The following is an 18,060-nucleotide window of genomic DNA, read 5'->3' on the forward strand; positions in this document are numbered from 1 at the left end:
TAGATACAATAATATTTTGACATAACTATTAATAATATTTGTCTAATTAATGAGACAGATAGAATAATAAAAAATAATATATAAATTTTCATCATATACAAATTGACCGTACCCTTTAAAAATTATAAATTTTCAACATATATAATTCATAATATATTAAGAATTATTAATATATAATACAATATTAACCGTACCCTTTAAAAATCAACCAATGTAATTTAAAAAGAAAAAAAGAAGATGTCGGCTTGTTTACTTCCTGCGAACAGAAAGCTTCTTTCGTTGTTGGTCCCTGCAATCATCGGCCTTCGTCGCAGTCTGCTTTCACATTTTCACATTCTTGGCATTAATTACGATCGTCTTCGCTTCCCTCTCCAAGAATCAATCAATGATATGCCGGCGTTTTGGGGATTCTCTGTCTTCTTCAACTGTCATCCTGTACATTCTCTCTCTCTCTTGGGAAATCCTTTTCCTTGCAGGCTAAGAGAAGCTGGCGCGTTACTTGTATTGACTTGGAGTAAACCATTTCAAATTTCCTTTTCCTTTCCTTTTCATTTCCAATGTTCCAACGCTATCTTGGTTCCAGAATCGTACGGATTTCACTTTTATGATGCCCCTTATGCGATACAATATGGCAGCTCTTTCAATCTTCATTGCCAAGGCCACTGATTCGCTTCTTCCTTCATCCTTACGTTCTTGCCTCCGGTTTTCTTCTTCTCTTTATTCTCTCTCTCTCGACAAAAATACTGACAAAACTTTTGTGGGTTTTTGAGGTTTGTTGCGTCTGAGATTGGACTAACGTGGGTTTCTCATTGGATTCGATAGTTTCGGAAAGAGAAAGAGTAGAAAATCAAAATATGATGGCAAATAGCAGACTAACAGTAGTAATGTGAAGAAGTATGAACTGAAGGGGAAAAAGTTGATAGAAAATCAAAATAGGATGGCAAGCAGTAGCAGAAATGTGAAGGAGGATGAACTGAAGGGGAAAAAGCTGATAGATTTGGTGTTTTCTTGGTCACTTGCTGATGTTTTCAACAAAAATCTCTACAAGGCCAAGGTTCGAATATATATTTTCTCTTCTTTATCTGCGTATTGATGACGCCCAACGCTAGATGTGCTTCTTCATGGATGTGTATATTTGTGTCTTCGTATTCTGTTTCTTTCTGTGTATAATATGCTGGATTTTACCTCCATTTATAGCCAAATCTAGTTTCTAGAGTTTTGTCTGTTTTCACAGAGATTTGATATGATTAGAGTGACGATTGACAATGGTGATCAACAATCTGGAAAAAAGAAACTTAGATATGGAGATTAATACTTTAAGCTCGAGCTGATCATCTTTCAATTAATACTATGAAACAGAGCCATCTGGACTCCATTTGACCACCCAAAATTGATAATCTTGTTAGTTTCTTGTGAAATTTCTCATTTAAAATTTTGGGATGCATCAGATCAGAGCTATTCTTCTCTGCATCAACTTTTCTGATTCAGATTCGTTTTCCTGTTGAATTCAAGTGTTGGCTGTGCTAACTAGCATTTTTCTCTCCACCATACCTGAATCTTTTGACAGGTTGAGCAAATTCCGATGACATTTTCATCGACTGGTCAGTATTTGAGGTCGTTCATCTATCCACTTATCGAGGAAACCCGAGCAGATTTGCACTCTAACATCCAAACAGTGGCCCGAGCACCTACCCGCGAAATAATTTCAGTGGGAAAAGCAAAGGATTACCCCAAGGAATTGTCCTACAGAATTTTGATGAAGGAACTAAGGGAAATTGCAAATGTTGAAGGAATGTATGAGCCTGAGGTTGGAGACCTCATTGCCCTGACAGACGTGAAACCAAAATGCATTAATGATCTGAACAGGCCTCAAATGCCTTATCTTCTCGGTTTGGTTACGACGATGAACGATGACCACCCTGAAATGACGATATTGTCATCGAAGCCTATCGCGTTTGTTGCAGATGAGCAAGAGGATAAGACGGCGAAGGAGAAAAGTCTTTTCGTCGTTTATCTGACAAACATGACAACAAATAATCGTATGTGGCAGGCATTGAACTCGGGGCTGGCTGGAGGGAACATGAACATCATCAAAAGGGTCATGCAATTTGATTCTACAGTAAGAATCACAGTCCATTATTCCACATCTCCCCAATTACTCTGTGTTTATAATTAGTATAGGTTATATGTTTAGATTCACAACTTTCCCCTGTCTAAATTCTTCCAGGTCGGAAGCAATTGTAGCGATTGCATCTCTCAAGAGAACAAGAGTGGAGCTGTAACCAATGCATATAATGCCGTAGGATCTTCTATGCTGAATCCTTCTCAAACGGCTGCAGTTTTAGAGGGTGTGGCTGCAAGTGAATGTCGTCATCAGAATACAGTTAAACTAATATGGGGACCTCCAGGGACTGGGAAGACAAAGACAGTCAGCTCACTATTGTTTGCACTGTGGAAGAAGGGATGCAGAACCTTGACTTGTGCTCCGACAAACATTGCAGTGTTGGGGGTTGCAAAACGGCTTGTTGGTTTGGTTGAGGATGCTCTTGAGTATGATTCTTATGGATTGGGAGATATCGTTTTATTTGGTAACGGGGAGCGAATGAAGATTGATAATCATGAAGACCTGTTTGATGTGTATCTTGATTACCGTATTGTTGGTCTCTCCCATTGTTTTGCTCCATCAACTGGCTGGAAAAGTACTCTAGGGTCTATGATAAGCCTGCTTAAAGACCCTGAGCATCAATACCGTTTGTATTTGGAAAAATCTAATAATGATGATGAGAATGAGGAAGAGGATAAAGAGGGAGAAGGGGAGGTAAAGAGAAATCAAGAGGAAGGGGACGATATCAATGATAAAGACTTCAAAGAGACACGTAGAAAGAAAATCATGAGGTCAATTGTTGAAACCTTGCAGGAAAACAGGAAGGAACAGAAGAAGAAGAAGAAGAAAAAACAGCACCTGAAGGAGCCTTCTCATAACCAAGTGAAAAGTGATAAAGGAGCGAATAAAGCTATGTCCACGCAGGGTAGGGAAAACAATGAAGAAAACAATAAGTCTGGCGATCTTTTGACATTTGAAGAGTTCGTGTTACAGAGATTTAAATTTATTAACAATCGGCTGCAATTTCTTATTCCAAATTTGTACACTCATTTGCCAACGTCATGCCTTTCCGTGGAACAAGTAAAGAAGATGATCAGAGCTCTTGATCTGCTAAACTCAATTCGAATGTTGCTGCATGCCAGTGGTACAGCAATTGATTGTTTAAGAGAAGTTCTCAATGGAGTTCAAGGTGTATGGAACAAGAAAAAGGGATTTTTAGAGTTGACTTTAGCCAAGACAGAGTGCGTTGAAATACTTGAAATTCTTAGTCAAGCGTTATCACTTCCAAGTTTTTCTGACTATAGTCAAATTCGAAGCTTTTGCTTACAAAATGCGTGCTTGATATTTTGCACTGCCTCAAGCTGTGCAAAATTGTACATGGAAGGACAGACACCACTGGAAATGCTGATTATCGATGAAGCAGCCCAGCTCAAAGAATGTGAATCCACCATTCCTTTGCAGCTTCCCGGTCTCCACCATGCTGTACTGATAGGGGATGAACGACAACTTCCAGCAATGGTCCAAAGCAGGGTATGTTATGTTATCCTAACTTTCATGTCTTGTTGATCTTTGAAAGTTTTATTTATTGTTTAAACTAAAAATTTTGTTATCTTTAGATATGTGAGAACGCTGAATTTGGAAGAAGCTTGTTCGAGAGACTGGTAGCATTGGGTCAGAGAAAACATCTTCTGGAAGTTCAGTACAGAATGCATCCATCTATAAGCTTATTTCCAAATAGGGAGTTCTACAACAAAAAGATTTTGGATGCACCTACAGTTAAGCAGAAAGCATATGAGAAGCGCTTCCTTCAAGGGAAGATGTTCGGCCCCTACTCTTTTATCAACGTAACAAATGGCAAAGAGGGGATTGATAACAGGCATAGTACTAAAAACATCATCGAAGTAGCTGTCGTTATGGAGATTGTTGCAATGCTCTGTAAAGGTAATACTATGTTAGTAAAAAGTTGAAGTTCCATTATCTTACGAAAAAAAAAAAGGTTGAATGTCCCGAGTTCACTTGATGTCTGAATTATGATTAGAGCACATGATTTATGGTCATTTTTTCCCCTCCGTAGAATCTGTAGCCTCAAAACAGAAGTTAAGTGTGGGTTGCATATCCCCTTACAAAGCCCAAGCATTTGCACTTCAAGAAAAACTTGGGAAGACATATGACAGAGACAGCAGCAGTGGCTTCTCTGTGAGTGCGAGATCTGTTGATGGTTTTCAAGGTGGTGAGGAAGACGTGATAATCATCTCTACTGTCAGATGTAACGTCCAAGGATCGGTGGGCTTCCTTTCCAATTCTCAAAGAACAAACGTGGCTCTTACTCGAGCAAGGTATTGCTTTAGTAACGCAGAAAAGTGGACAACATCCCCCATGATTTTATCAATGTTTGTGAGCGGCCTGACTATATGATCTAAAAAAGCATTATCTTGGTGCAGGCATTGCCTATGGATAGTGGGGAATGGTGCTACTCTAGTTAACAGCGGCTCTGTTTGGGGGAGACTAGTCCAAGATGCTAAGGCACGCGAATGTTTCTACGACGCTAGTGATGACAAGAACTTGGCTCTAGCTGTTGCGGGTGCCTTACTAGAGCTTAATCAACTTGATGCGCTACTCAAACCGGACTCCATATTGTTCTGTAATGCAAGGTGGAAGGTATGTTTCCTTCCTCAAATTCCTCCTTAACCATTCTAAATTTCACACGTAAAAGTTTTCCACCCATTGTACGCAATGAATCCTGCTTACGACAGCAATTTCAATTAAACCTTTTATTGGTAGATCTTCTTCAAGAATTCTGGATCTAGGTGCTTAGAAATAACGAGGATATTATGCATTTATGCCTTCTGCCTAATCTTACGGTGTTCATGACGTTGTCTATGTTAATTCTAATCAATCGTGGTATATGCTTTTGTGAGTTTATGCATACCCTGGCAAGCTATCTTCATATCAAGGCAAGCAATGACCGAGTAAGCATCACCTTTATTGTTTATCCCACAGGTATGCTTCAGTGATGATTTTATAAAATCCATGGCCGGGATCCAGAACACCGAATTCCGAAAGCAAGTACTTTCTCTTCTAGAAAAGCTTTCAGGTGGCTGGAGACTGAATGGGTATAGCAGAATTGTCAACAAGAATGGTGCTGTATGCCAAATTTATATAGTCGATGGATTTCTCAGTATTGCATGGAGCGTGGACATCATGACGGAAAATTCTGAAGATGTCCAGGTTCTGAAAATCTGGGATGTTATTCCATTTGTTGAGATACCAAAACTAACCATGCGCCTTGCCGCCGAATTTGAGAGCTATTCTGCTAAAACTATCAACCAATGCAAATACGAAAGACTCGAAGGGTATGTGCATGCTTTTGCATTCTTCATTCTTCATTATTGGTCATAATGGGGATGTTTCTTTGATCATATATATGCCACAGGAACTTGGCACTGCCAATGACATGGCCGGTCAGCTTGAGCGCCTTCATAAGCTTCTTGGAAAGCAAAGTAGCTTCACTGAGCGTGTGAGATCAGTGATAAGTGTCTTTTATACACTTATTTTGGTCTATAAACTTAGCATTTATACATTCAATGGGCATGATTTCTACTTGATTTGGTTCTATATATGGTTATGTAGATGTGGAGCATGTGTTAAAGCGGACATGGAGCAAAAAGAGTAATTTTTTGTGCATGATGGGAGTGAAATGAAGCTTGGAGGCATGGTCGAGTTTCGAATTAAAAAGAAGCAAAAGAGTATCAAAAACAAGAAGTTGAAGATGATAAAGCAAGAGACCAAAGAAGAAGGCTAGCGGGCTTATAGCGGTATGCATACCGCTGTAGCACCGCTATAAGACTTAGTCTCTGGAGCTCACGGTCTTACAGCGGTATGCATACCGCTTTAGGACCGCTTTAGGAATTATTTTCTGGAGCTCACGGGTCTGCAGCAACAAGCATACCGCGGTAGGACCGCGGTAAGGTTCAAAGCTTCGGTTTAAGCTCGTTTTAAGCCCGTTTCAGCCCAAATAAAAGAGAGATGGACTCCTTCAAGGGGTAGGACTTTGATAACCTAAAGAGAACTATATAAAGGCTGATTTAAGAAAGATTAAGGAGCTTTTGGAAGAGGGAGAAGACGGCAAGTCGAGGCAAAAAGAGAAGATTTTCTTGAAGATCTTCGGTTTTTGGTTTTATTTTTCTGTTCTTTCTTCTTTATAACATCATGAACTCCGTTTTTATTATTCTTTCGTTGGTTGAAACTATGTTAGGCTAAGTATTTTGTGGCTAGGGTGATTGATGAAACCTAGTTCAATGATGGTTTAATTAAAAGTATTTGGGTTTTATTTTATTCTTGTCTTTTGAGTTGATCGTTTATTATGCATTAATTCCGTTTTGATGCTTGGCCGCCATTAGAATGTGTTTGTGATTTATATTGCTTTCGAGAGATTCAATATAGATTAGCACTTGGTAATAAATGACATAAGGTTCGATAATAGGTAGAGATACCGTTATGCCTTGTGAAATCTTATTTTTGATAATCATTGTGGATAAATGCATGTTTGTATATTTGCAGATTAATTAGAGATAATTAATCTCATATGTGAGCATAGATTCGATTGACCATCGAGAGAGGCTTTTGATTAACTTAGGATTATCGATTTTCAGTTCAAAACAAGAATTATAAAACCCAATCACTGGAAGATTAAACCAATTATAGAACTAAGGTGGATTCATGAACCCTAGTGCATTAGATTTCTATATTTAAAACCTAAAGAGTTATTTTGTGTTTTCTTTTTGGTGAGTTAGTTTTAACTTATATAAAACTTCTATTGATTATTCTTTTAATTGTGTGTGACTTATTAAAGTTAATATTGGTTAAAGTAGGGATTAAAAGCTAATCCTCGTGGGAACGATACTTGATTCATCATTATATTACTTGTTGCGATTCCGTACACTTGCGGGAAAGAAAAAGGCGAACAAGTTTTTGGCGCCGTTGCCGGGGATTAGTTCTTTTGATTTCTATTTTAGTTAAGATTACCTTTAACACTTGTGTTGCTTTCCTTATTCTTGACGCTGAATTATTTCAATTTTTGCTGTGTTAGGATTGAAATAGTGCATGCGGCGTTCAGAACGTCTTGATCTTGTCGAGTTTGATCCAGAGATTGAACAAACCTTTCATCAAAGGCGTCGTGAACAAAGAGCAAAAAGGGAACAACAGCAAGGCATTATGGCCGACAATGAAAATCAGCTTGTTCAAGTGGAGCGTACTGTTGAGATCAATGAGAGAGATATCTTGATGGGGGATTTCATGATGCCTCCAGTCGTTGAGAACCGGTCGAGCATAGTTTATCCTCCATATGGGCACGATAACTTCCAGTTGAGACCAGATGTGATAAATTTGTTCTCCAACAACATTCCATTCTATGGGAGAAGTGATGAAAATCCACACTACCATCTCTCTCGGTTTCTAGAGTATTGTGGCAACTTTAAGTATCAAGGGATCAACGAAGAAGCAATGAGGATGCGACTTTTTCCTCATACTTTGAAAGACAAAGCTCGGGAGTGGTTGGATTCACTATCACCTGGTAGCATCACTACATGGGCTGATTTGGTTCACAAGTTCACACTTAAATATTTTCCACCAGCCAAGATCAGCAAATTAAAGCATGAAATTTCGACTTTCCAGCAAGCTGAAATTGAGAACTTTCATGAAGCATGGGAACGGTACAAAGAATTGCTAAGGAAGTGTCCAAATCATGGGTTTTCTTTACCAGCTCAAAATCACTATTTCTATGCCGGGTTAACTCCTTACAGCCGTTCGACGGTTGATTCTACAGCAGGAGGTTCTATTAGAAACAAATCGGCTGGAGAGTTACATGATCTTTATGAAACAATGAGTGAACAATTTGTAATGTGGCCGGATAGAAGTTCAAATAGGAGAGCAGCTGGAGTACACGAAGTGGATATGAATACATTGATGTTGGCCAAGATTGATGCTCTTTCAAAACAGATGGAAAACTTAAAATACTCTCCATCAGTTAACATGGTGCAAGGATCTCTTCCAGTTTGTGTAACTTGTGGGGCAAACCATCTGTCATCCGAATGCCCATTGACCGTTAGGGATCATTCACTCACAGAGCAGGCTGCTTATGCGCAAAATTTCCCACGTCAACAAAATTTTCAGCGTCCACAAAATAATCCATATTCTTCAACATACAATCCCAGCTGGAGAAACCATCCTAATTTTTCATATGGCAACAATCAGGGAGTTCAAAACCCACCAAAACAAGGAAGACCACATGAAGAAAAAGGAGGATGGGAAGAAGCAATTTCAAAACTTCAAGAACGAAGTGAGCGGACCGATGCAGCCATAAAAAATATAGAGACTCAAATTGGGCAGTTAGCTAAAATTCTTACTGAGAGACAACAAGGCACATGGCCAAGCAATACTGAAGTTAATCCTAAGGAGCAAGCAAATGCAATCACTACAAGGAGTGGAGTGCAACTCCCGGAAATCCATGTTAAAAGACCAAGTGTGGAAAAGAAAAATGATGCCGAAAAGAAGATAGCAACTGAGAATAAGGAGCCCGAAGATATAGCTGAACAAGAAAAAGTGGTTTCATCACCAATCAAGCCTTATGTTCCACCAATTCCATTTCCTCAAAGATTGCGCAAGCACAAGTTGGATAAACAATTTGAGAAATTTTTGGAGGTGTTCAAGAGGCTACATATCAATATCCCATTTGCTGAAGCTCTGTCTCAAATGCCCAGCTATGCAAAATTTATGAAGGAGATTCTATCAAACAAGAGGAAGCTTGAGGAGCATGAAACCGTGATGCTAACAGAGGAGTGTAGTGCCATTTTACAAAATAAATTGCCACCAAAGTTGAAAGACCCAGGGAGTTTCACCATCCCGTGCACCATTGGCAGCTTATATTTTGAACGATCCTTATGTGATTTGGGTGCTAGCATTAATTTGATGCCATTCTCTATCTTTCAAAAGCTTGGTTTAGGTGAAGCAAAACCTACAAGGGTGTCATTGCAGCTAGCGGATCGGTCCGTGAAACATCCACGTGGAATTGTTGAAGATATCTTGGTAAAAGTGGACAAGTTTATATTTCCAGCAGATTTCATTATTTTGGATATGGCTGAAGATAGGGATATTCCCCTTATTTTGGGGCGACCTTTTCTAGCTACTGGACGAGCTCTTATTGATGTGCAAAAAGGAAAACTCATGTTAAGGCTGAATGATGAGCAAATCACTTTTAATGTGTTTGAAGCACTGAAATTTCCTACGGCTTCAGATTCTTGTTTTCAGATTGATACTTTGGACAAAGAGATAGAAAATACATTCGCTTTGAATCAACCATCAGATCCTTGGGAAGCATGTGTGATGCACTCACAAGTTGAAGATACCGACTCGGCTACGATTGAAGAATGTGTCAAATATTTGCAAAGATCTGAACTTATTCAAAAGGGAAAGCAGTACAAAGCATTGGGCACGGGACCTCCACGACCTTTACCTTCCATTCAACAAGCTCCGAAATTAGAGCTAAAGCAGCTGCCATCCCATCTTCGGTATGCCTATTTGGGTGAGTCCTCTACTCTTCCAGTTATCATTGCTAAGTCCATTAACCAAGAAGAAGAGGAAAAGTTACTCCGGGTGCTTCGGGAACATAAATCAGCTCTTGGATGGACTATAGCTGATATAAAAGGTATTAGCCCATCTCTTTGCATGCACAAGATATTAATGGAAGACACTTACAAGCCGGTAGTACAACATCAGCGACGGCTAAATCCTCATCTACAAGAAGTGGTTAGAGCTGAAGTACTGAAGTTACTAGATGCTGGAATTATCTACTCTATCTCAGATAGTGCTTGGGTTAGTCCGGTTCAAGTGGTGCCTAAGAAGGGAGGTATTACAGTGGAAAAGAACGAAAATAATGAGCTCATTCCAGTTCGACCTATTACCGGATGGCGGGTTTGCATTGACTATCGTAAGTTGAATGATGCAACACGAAAAGATCATTTTCCCCTACCATTCATTGATCAAATGTTGGAGCGCTTAGCAGGTCATTCCCACTATTGTTTCCTTGATGGCTATTCGGGATACAATCAAATTCCAATAGCTCCAGAAGACCAAGAGAAGACAACGTTCACTTGTCCATATGGTACATTCGCCTACCGACGGATGCCGTTTGGTTTGTGCAATGCCCCTGCCACTTTTCAGCGGTGTATGATGTCAATCTTCTCTGATATGGTAGAAAGATTTATTGAAGTGTTCATGGATGATTTTTCAGTCTTTGGTTCTTCATATGACGAATGCTTAAAAAAACTTGACACTTGTTTTGAAGCGTTGTGAAGAAACAAACTTGGTGCTCAATTGGGAGAAATGTCACTTCATGGTCCAAGAGGGAATTGTATTGGGACACCGAATTTCAGTTAGGGGTATTGAAGTTGACAAGGCAAAAATTCAAGTGATTGAGAAGCTTCCTCCACCCACATCCGTCAAGGGTATCCGCAGTTTTTTGGGACATGCCGGTTTTTATAGACGATTTATTAAGGATTTCTCCAAGATTACAAAACCTTTATGCAACTTGTTGGAGAAGGATGTAAAATTTACATTTTCTGAGGAGTGCCTAAAATCATTTACCACTCTAAAGGAAAAGTTAATTTCCGCACCTATTATTGTGGCACCAGATTGGAACATGCCGTTCGAATTAATGTGTGATGCTAGTGACTATGCAGTTGGGGCAGTGTTGGGACAACGAAGGGACAAGGTCGTACATGTGATTTACTATGCAAGTCGGACTCTCAATGATGCCCAAATGAACTATGCCACAACAGAAAAAGAGCTATTAGCGGTGGTCTTTGCTTTCGAAAAATTTCGATCATACCTCATTGGTTCAAAGGTGATTGTTTATACTGATCATGCCGCACTGAAATATTTATTTTCAAAAAAAGAGGCAAAACCAAGACTAATCCGCTGGGTCCTACTTCTCCAAGAGTTTGATTTGGAAATTCGAGATAAGAGAGGATGTGAGAATGTGGTAGCCGACCACCTCTCAAGATTGGAGCAACAAAATCAATCCGAAACAGGGGATATTAATGAAAAATTTCCAGATGAGCAACTTCTAAGAGTGGAACGAGCAAGCAGCGAAACAGAGGTACCATGGTATGCCGACTATGTCAATTACCTTGCAAGTAACATTGTACCTCCTGATTATGATTACCATCAAAGAAAAAAATTCTTTTCGGAGCTCAAATTCTATTTTTGGGAGGATCCCATCCTTTATCGTAGAGGAGCAGATCAAGTAATCCGGAGGTGTGTTCCAGAAGATGAGATGGAGATGATCTTAGAGCAATGTCATGCCTCCCCCTATGGTGGACATTTCGGAGCAACAAAAACAGCAGCTAAGGTACTCCAATCTGGGTTTTATTGGCCAACTCTATTTAAGGATGCTCATACCTTGGTAAAAAAATGTGATAAATGCCAAAGAATGGGGAACATCTCCAGGAAGCACGAGATGCCCTTACATGGCATTCTTGAGGTTGAATTATTTGATGTTTGGGGCATTGACTTTATGGGGCCGTTTCCATCCTCATTCTCCAATTTATACATCCTAGTGGCAGTGGATTATGTCTCCAAGTGGGTCGAAGCAGTAGCACTACCAACTAACGATGGCCGAGCAGTGGTAAGTTTTCTGAAAACGAACATCTTCACTCGTTTTGGAACTCCTAGGGCCATTATCAGTGATGGCGGGAAGCATTTTTGTAACCGGCATTTCGAAGCTCTTTTGGCGAAGTACGGGGTAAGGCATAAAGTTGCTACGCCATACCACCCCCAAACAAGTGGCCAAGTGGAAATTTCGAATAGGGAGATAAAGAAGATCCTTGAGCTTACAGTGAGTACTTCTCGAAAGGATTGGTCTAAGAAGTTGGACGATGCATTATGGGCATACAGAACGGCCTTTAAAACTCCGATTGGTATGTCCCCATATCGCCTCGTTTTTGGCAAAGCATGTCACTTACCTGTTGAGCTAGAGCACCGGGCATATTGGGCAATGAAGAAGCTGAACTTTGATCTCAAGCAAGCTGGTGAGAAACGGTTGCTACAGCTAAATGAAATGGATGAGTTCCGGTTGGAGGCCTATGAGAATGCCAAATTATATAAGGAGAAAACTAAGAAATGGCATGATCAGCATGTAAACAGAAAACAATTTGAGGTGGGGCAAAAAGTGTTATTATTCAACTCACGTCTCAAGCTATTTCCAGGCAAGTTGCGCTCAAGGTGGTCTGGGCCGTTCACTGTTGTCAAAGTTTATTCACATGGCGCTGTTGATGTCACTCACGACACCAAGGGTACTTTTAAGGTGAATGGACAGCGACTCAAGCCGTATCTTGGGGAGGAATTTGCCAAAGAAAAGACATCCACCGAATTGAGCAATCCGAAATGAGCAGCAGCACAGTCAAGCTAATGACTCTAAACAAGCGCTTTTGGGAGGCAACCCAATTTTCTATCCTTTCATTTTTATTTATTTGTTGTTTCTTTTATTTTCTCTATTTTGCATTTGTTTTAAAGTGTTAGGTTCTAGGTTAGAAAGTGCCTTGGTTAGGAGAGTTTATCACTTAGAGCCTAGGCTATATAAATAAAAAAAAAAAAAAAAAAAAAAAAAAAAAAAATTTAAAGGGGTAGCTCGCGCCATAGCCGCGGCATGCATGCCGCGGCCGCAAGCGCGAGCCAGCAGAGTTTCTGCTGCTCGCGGGCGGGCCGCGGCATGCATGCCGCGACCTTACCGCGCCACAGCAAAGTTGCTGTGGCTAGCGGGTCGGCCGCGGCATGCATGCCGCGGCTGCGCTGCTGTGCGGGTCGGCCTTAATAGGCCGACCCCCCCTAGCTTTTTACTCCCCTCATTTTGCTCTCACTCTCCCTTTTCTCCCTCCCCCGCCTTCGCATCTTCTCCCAGCTAGCACCCAGCCCAATTTTCCTCACTCTCCCTCAAGAGCCCCCCCTCCACTCCCTCCACCTTCATCATTTAAGGTATGTGTGAATTAATTATCCATTTGTTTACACGATTTGCTACGTTTTTGTGCAAATGGGTGGTGAGTTGCTTGTGAATGGGAGTAATGAAGTTGTGGTTGGTGATGTTGGGGTTGAATTATTGCTTGTTTCTATGCTTTTATTTGGGAAAATTTCATGGATCCTAAGCCCTATTTTCTATGTGTCCTCTCAGCATGCCCACCAAGTGTTCGTTCAAATGCCCCAACCACACATCTCCACACAATTGCACACACATTGCATTAGGAATTGAGGGAATGAAATAACTTAAGTTTGGGGGGGGTCTTGTGGCATCTTTGGCTTCTCCAACACATTTAATTCTTAAAAAAACAAAAAAAACAAAAAAACAAAAAAAACTAAAAAACGAACAAGCCAAGAATTATTTGATTCTTTCTCTTATTCATTCTCATGATTGATTTTGTGCTTTCAGGACCAAGCCCAAGCAAAGATGGCACCCAAAACCCGCTACACTCCAGCCGCAAATAAGGGTAAAGCCGTTGCAACCAGTTCAAACACTTCCAAGCGACCGCGAGTTGATCCGCCTCCCTATCCAATCTACCTCACTGCCAAAGCAGAAGAACGAGCTCGAGTGATAGAGTCATGGCCTCTCCACCGCGAGCGGGAAGTTGACTTGGCTAGCATTGCGGTTACTGGGGTTTCTGAGGTTATTCATGCCAAGCAGTGGCTCAAATTTTGTGCCAAGCCTCCCAAGATATATACCTCCATGGTTCGAGAATTCCTCGCCAACTTCAATGAAAACATCCTTGGAGGTGACGATGATGATGACGATGACGATGAGGAAGTTCATGCCTTCCATACCTATGTGCGCGGGGTATGGGTACCATTCAGTCCCGACATCATTCAAAACTTCTATCAAGTGCCAGCGGGGGCAGATCTCGCGGACCTAGAAGATTGGAATCAAGTGGCTCGCCTTTGCTTTAATGAAGACATCCCACCGGTGTGGCCAAGCCACAATGTGGTGCTCCATAATGAGCTTAACCTCAAGGCGAAGATGTTCCATTACATCTTATCTTCTAACATCGCTCCATCTTCACACATGACAGAGATATACCCTCCATGGATGCAGCTTCTTTATGCCTTGACCACTGGATATGAAGTAAATTTTGGTGAGCGTATTTTCCACCAAATCGTCGCCCTCGCCTTGACCAAAGGAAATAAGAAAAGGATTTACTTCCCCGCTCTCATCTCAGCATTATGCAAGCAAGCCAAAGTACCTACATCCGCATCTGAGCTTGACAAGACGAAGCCCGCACCGATCAATTTATACACTATTCGGCAGTCACATACTCAGATTGCCCAATACCGACATGCAGCTCGCATGAGAGACACAGCAGCAGAGGTCGAGGAGGAAGATGAAGCCGAGGAGTACATGGAACCCGAAGCACCACCTGCAGTGAGACCACCGCCCCGACGCCGACCTGGAGGGGTCAACTTTGGCCCCACATTGGAGGCAATGCAAGCACAAATCCAAGAAAATCGAGCGGAACAAGATCGACAATTTCACATGCTGCAAGCAGGCTTGGATGTTCTCAGAGCCGACCTTCATACCCAGCACGAGGAGATGAGATCTATGTTTGCCCAGCTACTCCGGTCACAGCCGCCGCCACCTCCCGAAGACCATTGATTCACTTCGGCCATCCATGCACCGACTCTTCTGCCCAGGTGCCTTCCTTCCTTTTTAATGCCTTTCGAGCCCTTGGGACAATGGCTCATTTTAAGTTTGGGGGGATGGTTTTGATGATCCAATCATGCATTATATGTTAATCTACTTGGTCGTCAAAAAAAAAAAAAAAAAAAAAAAAATTTGTTGGGTAGACATGCCATCAATGATGAATCTTATTTGGTACTATTTTGATGAAACGAGTAAAGATAGTGATGCTACTCATTTTGGTTTAGTGATTCACTATCCATGTTAGACGACTATTTGAGCACAAGTGTCAGGAGGTTAAATGCATAAGTCCCTATATAGACTTTCACCCTTAAAACCTCTTTGTGAGCAATTCCATCATCAAAAAAAAAAAAAAAAAAAAAAAAAAAAAAAAAAAAATGAAAAGAAGAGTTTGGGGAAGATTAAGCCATGGTGGTAAATGTTAAGGAATGTGTCGACTCCGTGCATGTTAAAATTTGTGTGGAATGTGTTAGGCACACTAAGGGAAGCTAGACAATGACCATAGGCCAGTGATCTCATCCCTATGTTACTATGTCGTGCACCAAATTAAATTTAAGCTTGCATATATCTTATACCTTTCTTCGTAGCCTGAATGACTTGAGTGATTATGCCCGTAGAGGTATCTTAAAACCTGGTGCCCCGTGGTCATCTGGCTTGGGAGTCATCGGCTGAAAGCTCGTTACAAGGGTCATTCAGAAAGCTTAATGGAGTGAAGGCTTGCACATAAGATATCAATCAAAAAAAAAAAAAAAAACTCAATAATGGTGCCGATGTTTGTAACTCTTAGGGATTGAGAAAACTGGTGGGTTTGACTGTCTAGTGGATGTTAGCATGCCGAATCGTTCAAAATAAAAGAGAGTCCTCACAAACCAAGACAACGCCATTTTTGGCTGAGTCCAACCAAACTTGAACAAGAAAGAAAAGAGTGATTGAGAGCACCTAGGGACTGAATAAAAAGACCAAGTTTGGGGGTGGAGTGCATATTACGAGCGAGAAAGTATACATAACCATCAAAGGGTCGGGATACCAACAACCTTATGCATGATATTGTACTTGACAGGATTCGCACACACACACGTCAAAACATGGAATGGGTCCAAAACATTTGTGTAGCATTACTAGAAAACTTTGTGTGAATTATGAATGGTACCAAAATCTGAGGCTACTTGGAAGGCTATCCAACTTGTGATTGAGTTTGAAATATTAACTATTCTTTACTTGAGGGGTGATACATTTGAGTTGATAATTTTGCTCGGGACGATCAAGAGTCTAAGTTTGGGGGTATTTGATAAGTGTCTTTTATACACTTATTTTGGTCTATAAACTTAGCATTTATACATTCAATGGGCATGATTTCTACTTGATTTGGTTCTATATATGGTTATGTAGATGTGGAGCATGTGTTAAAGCGGACATGGAGCAAAAAGAGTAATTTTTGGTGCATGATGGGAGTGAAATGAAGCTTGGAGGCATGGTCGAGTTTCGAATTAAAAAGAAGCAAAAGAGTATCAAAAACAAAAAGTTGAAGATGATAAAGCAAGAGACCAAAGAAGAAGGCTAGCGGGCTTATAGCGGTATGCATACCGCTGTAGCACCGCTATAAGACTTAGTCTCTGGAGCTCACGGTCTTACAGCGGTATGCATACCGCTTTAGGACCGCTTTAGGAATTATTTTCTGGAGCTCACGGGTCTGCAGCAACAAGCATACCGCGGTAGGACCGCGGTAAGGTTCAAAGCTTCGGTTTAAGCTCGTTTTAAGCCCGTTTCAGCCCAAATAAAAGAGAGATGGACTCCTTCAAGGGGTAGGACTTTGATAACCTAAAGAGAACTATATAAAGGCTGATTTAAGAAAGATTAAGGAGCTTTTGGAAGAGGGAGAAGACGGCAAGTCGAGGCAAAAAGAGAAGATTTTCTTGAAGATCTTCGGTTTTTGGTTTTATTTTTCTGTTCTTTCTTCTTTATAACATCATGAACTCCGTTTTTATTATTCTTTCGTTGGTTGAAACTATGTTAGGCTAAGTATTTTGTGGCTAGGGTGATTGATGAAACCTAGTTCAATGATGGTTTAATTAAAAGTATTTGGGTTTTATTTTATTCTTGTCTTTTGAGTTGATCGTTTATTATGCATTAATTCCGTTTTGATGCTTGGCCGCCATTAGAATGTGTTTGTGATTTATATTGCTTTCGAGAGATTCAATATAGATTAGCACTTGGTAATAAATGACATAAGGTTCGATAATAGGTAGAGATACCGTTATGCCTTGTGAAATCTTATTTTTGATAATCATTGTGGATAAATGCATGTTTGTATATTTGCAGATTAATTAGAGATAATTAATCTCATATGTGAGCATAGATTCGATTGACCATCGAGAGAGGCTTTTGATTAACTTAGGATTATCGATTTTCAGTTCAAAACAAGAATTATAAAACCCAATCACTGGAAGATTAAACCAATTATAGAACTAAGGTGGATTCATGAACCCTAGTGCATTAGATTTCTATATTTAAAACCTAAAGAGTTATTTTGTGTTTTCTTTTTGGTGAGTTAGTTTTAACTTATATAAAACTTCTATTGATTATTCTTTTAATTGTGTGTGACTTATTAAAGTTAATATTGGTTAAAGTAGGGATTAAAAGCTAATCCTCGTGGGAACGATACTTGATTCATCATTATATTACTTGTTGCGATTCCGTACACTTGCGGGAAAGAAAAAGGCGAACAATCAGCCTTCATCTTCAGCTTGATGGTGAGCCTGAGGGGTTTGATCAGCAGCTACTGATTTTTGTTTGAAATAATCCTTGTTTGGAGTGGAGTTCTTTGAACTTGTAATTGGTTTCTGACGGCCTTTCATTTGGTAATGAAATCCTTGTTGGGTATTGTTAGCATGTTTGAGATTAAGCCTAGCAAACAAATATAGATAATAATCTTGGTTTGGAGTGGAGTTCTTTGAACTTGTAATTGATTTCTGACGGCCTTTCATTTGGTTATGAAATCCTTATTGGGTATTGTTAGCATGTTAGAGATTAAGCCTAGCAAACAAATATAGATAATATGTATTTATTGTAATAAAGTAAAGAATCTTCTGCACTAAAATATTTACTTAATTATTTAAAGAAGATTATTATTTTTTACATCATTATGAAAATTGAGAATAACTTAAGCAGAAAACACACACACACATATATATATATGTAAATTAAGACTAATTTAAGAAAA

At 40.1% G+C, this 18,060-nt stretch overlaps 1 protein-coding gene and 1 non-coding gene across 2 annotated transcripts; one reads left to right on the plus strand and one right to left on the minus strand.

The window, feature by feature from the left end:
• The first annotated feature begins 319 nt into the window (after positions 1–319).
• LOC127804894 (uncharacterized) lies at positions 320–5,618 on the plus strand. The gene is made up of 7 exons (XM_052341984.1): positions 320–1,054; positions 1,568–2,119; positions 2,228–3,634; positions 3,721–4,045; positions 4,179–4,440; positions 4,546–4,762; positions 5,105–5,618. The coding sequence occupies exons 1-7, from the start codon at positions 938–940 to the stop codon at positions 5,501–5,503; spliced, it is 3,279 nt and encodes a 1,092-aa protein (XP_052197944.1). The 5' UTR covers positions 320–937; the 3' UTR covers positions 5,504–5,618.
• Positions 5,619–7,747: 2,129 nt separating this feature from the next.
• Positions 7,748–7,854, minus strand: LOC127805390 (small nucleolar RNA R71). The gene has a single exon (XR_008024124.1). It is a non-coding gene; the product is annotated as a small nucleolar RNA R71 (small nucleolar RNA).
• Between the last annotated feature and the right edge of the window lie 10,206 nt (positions 7,855–18,060).

The sequence above is a fragment of the Diospyros lotus genome, chromosome 6 (genome assembly GCF_014633365.1).
Source record: "Diospyros lotus cultivar Yz01 chromosome 6, ASM1463336v1, whole genome shotgun sequence".
Classification (NCBI taxonomy): domain Eukaryota; kingdom Viridiplantae; phylum Streptophyta; class Magnoliopsida; order Ericales; family Ebenaceae; genus Diospyros; species Diospyros lotus.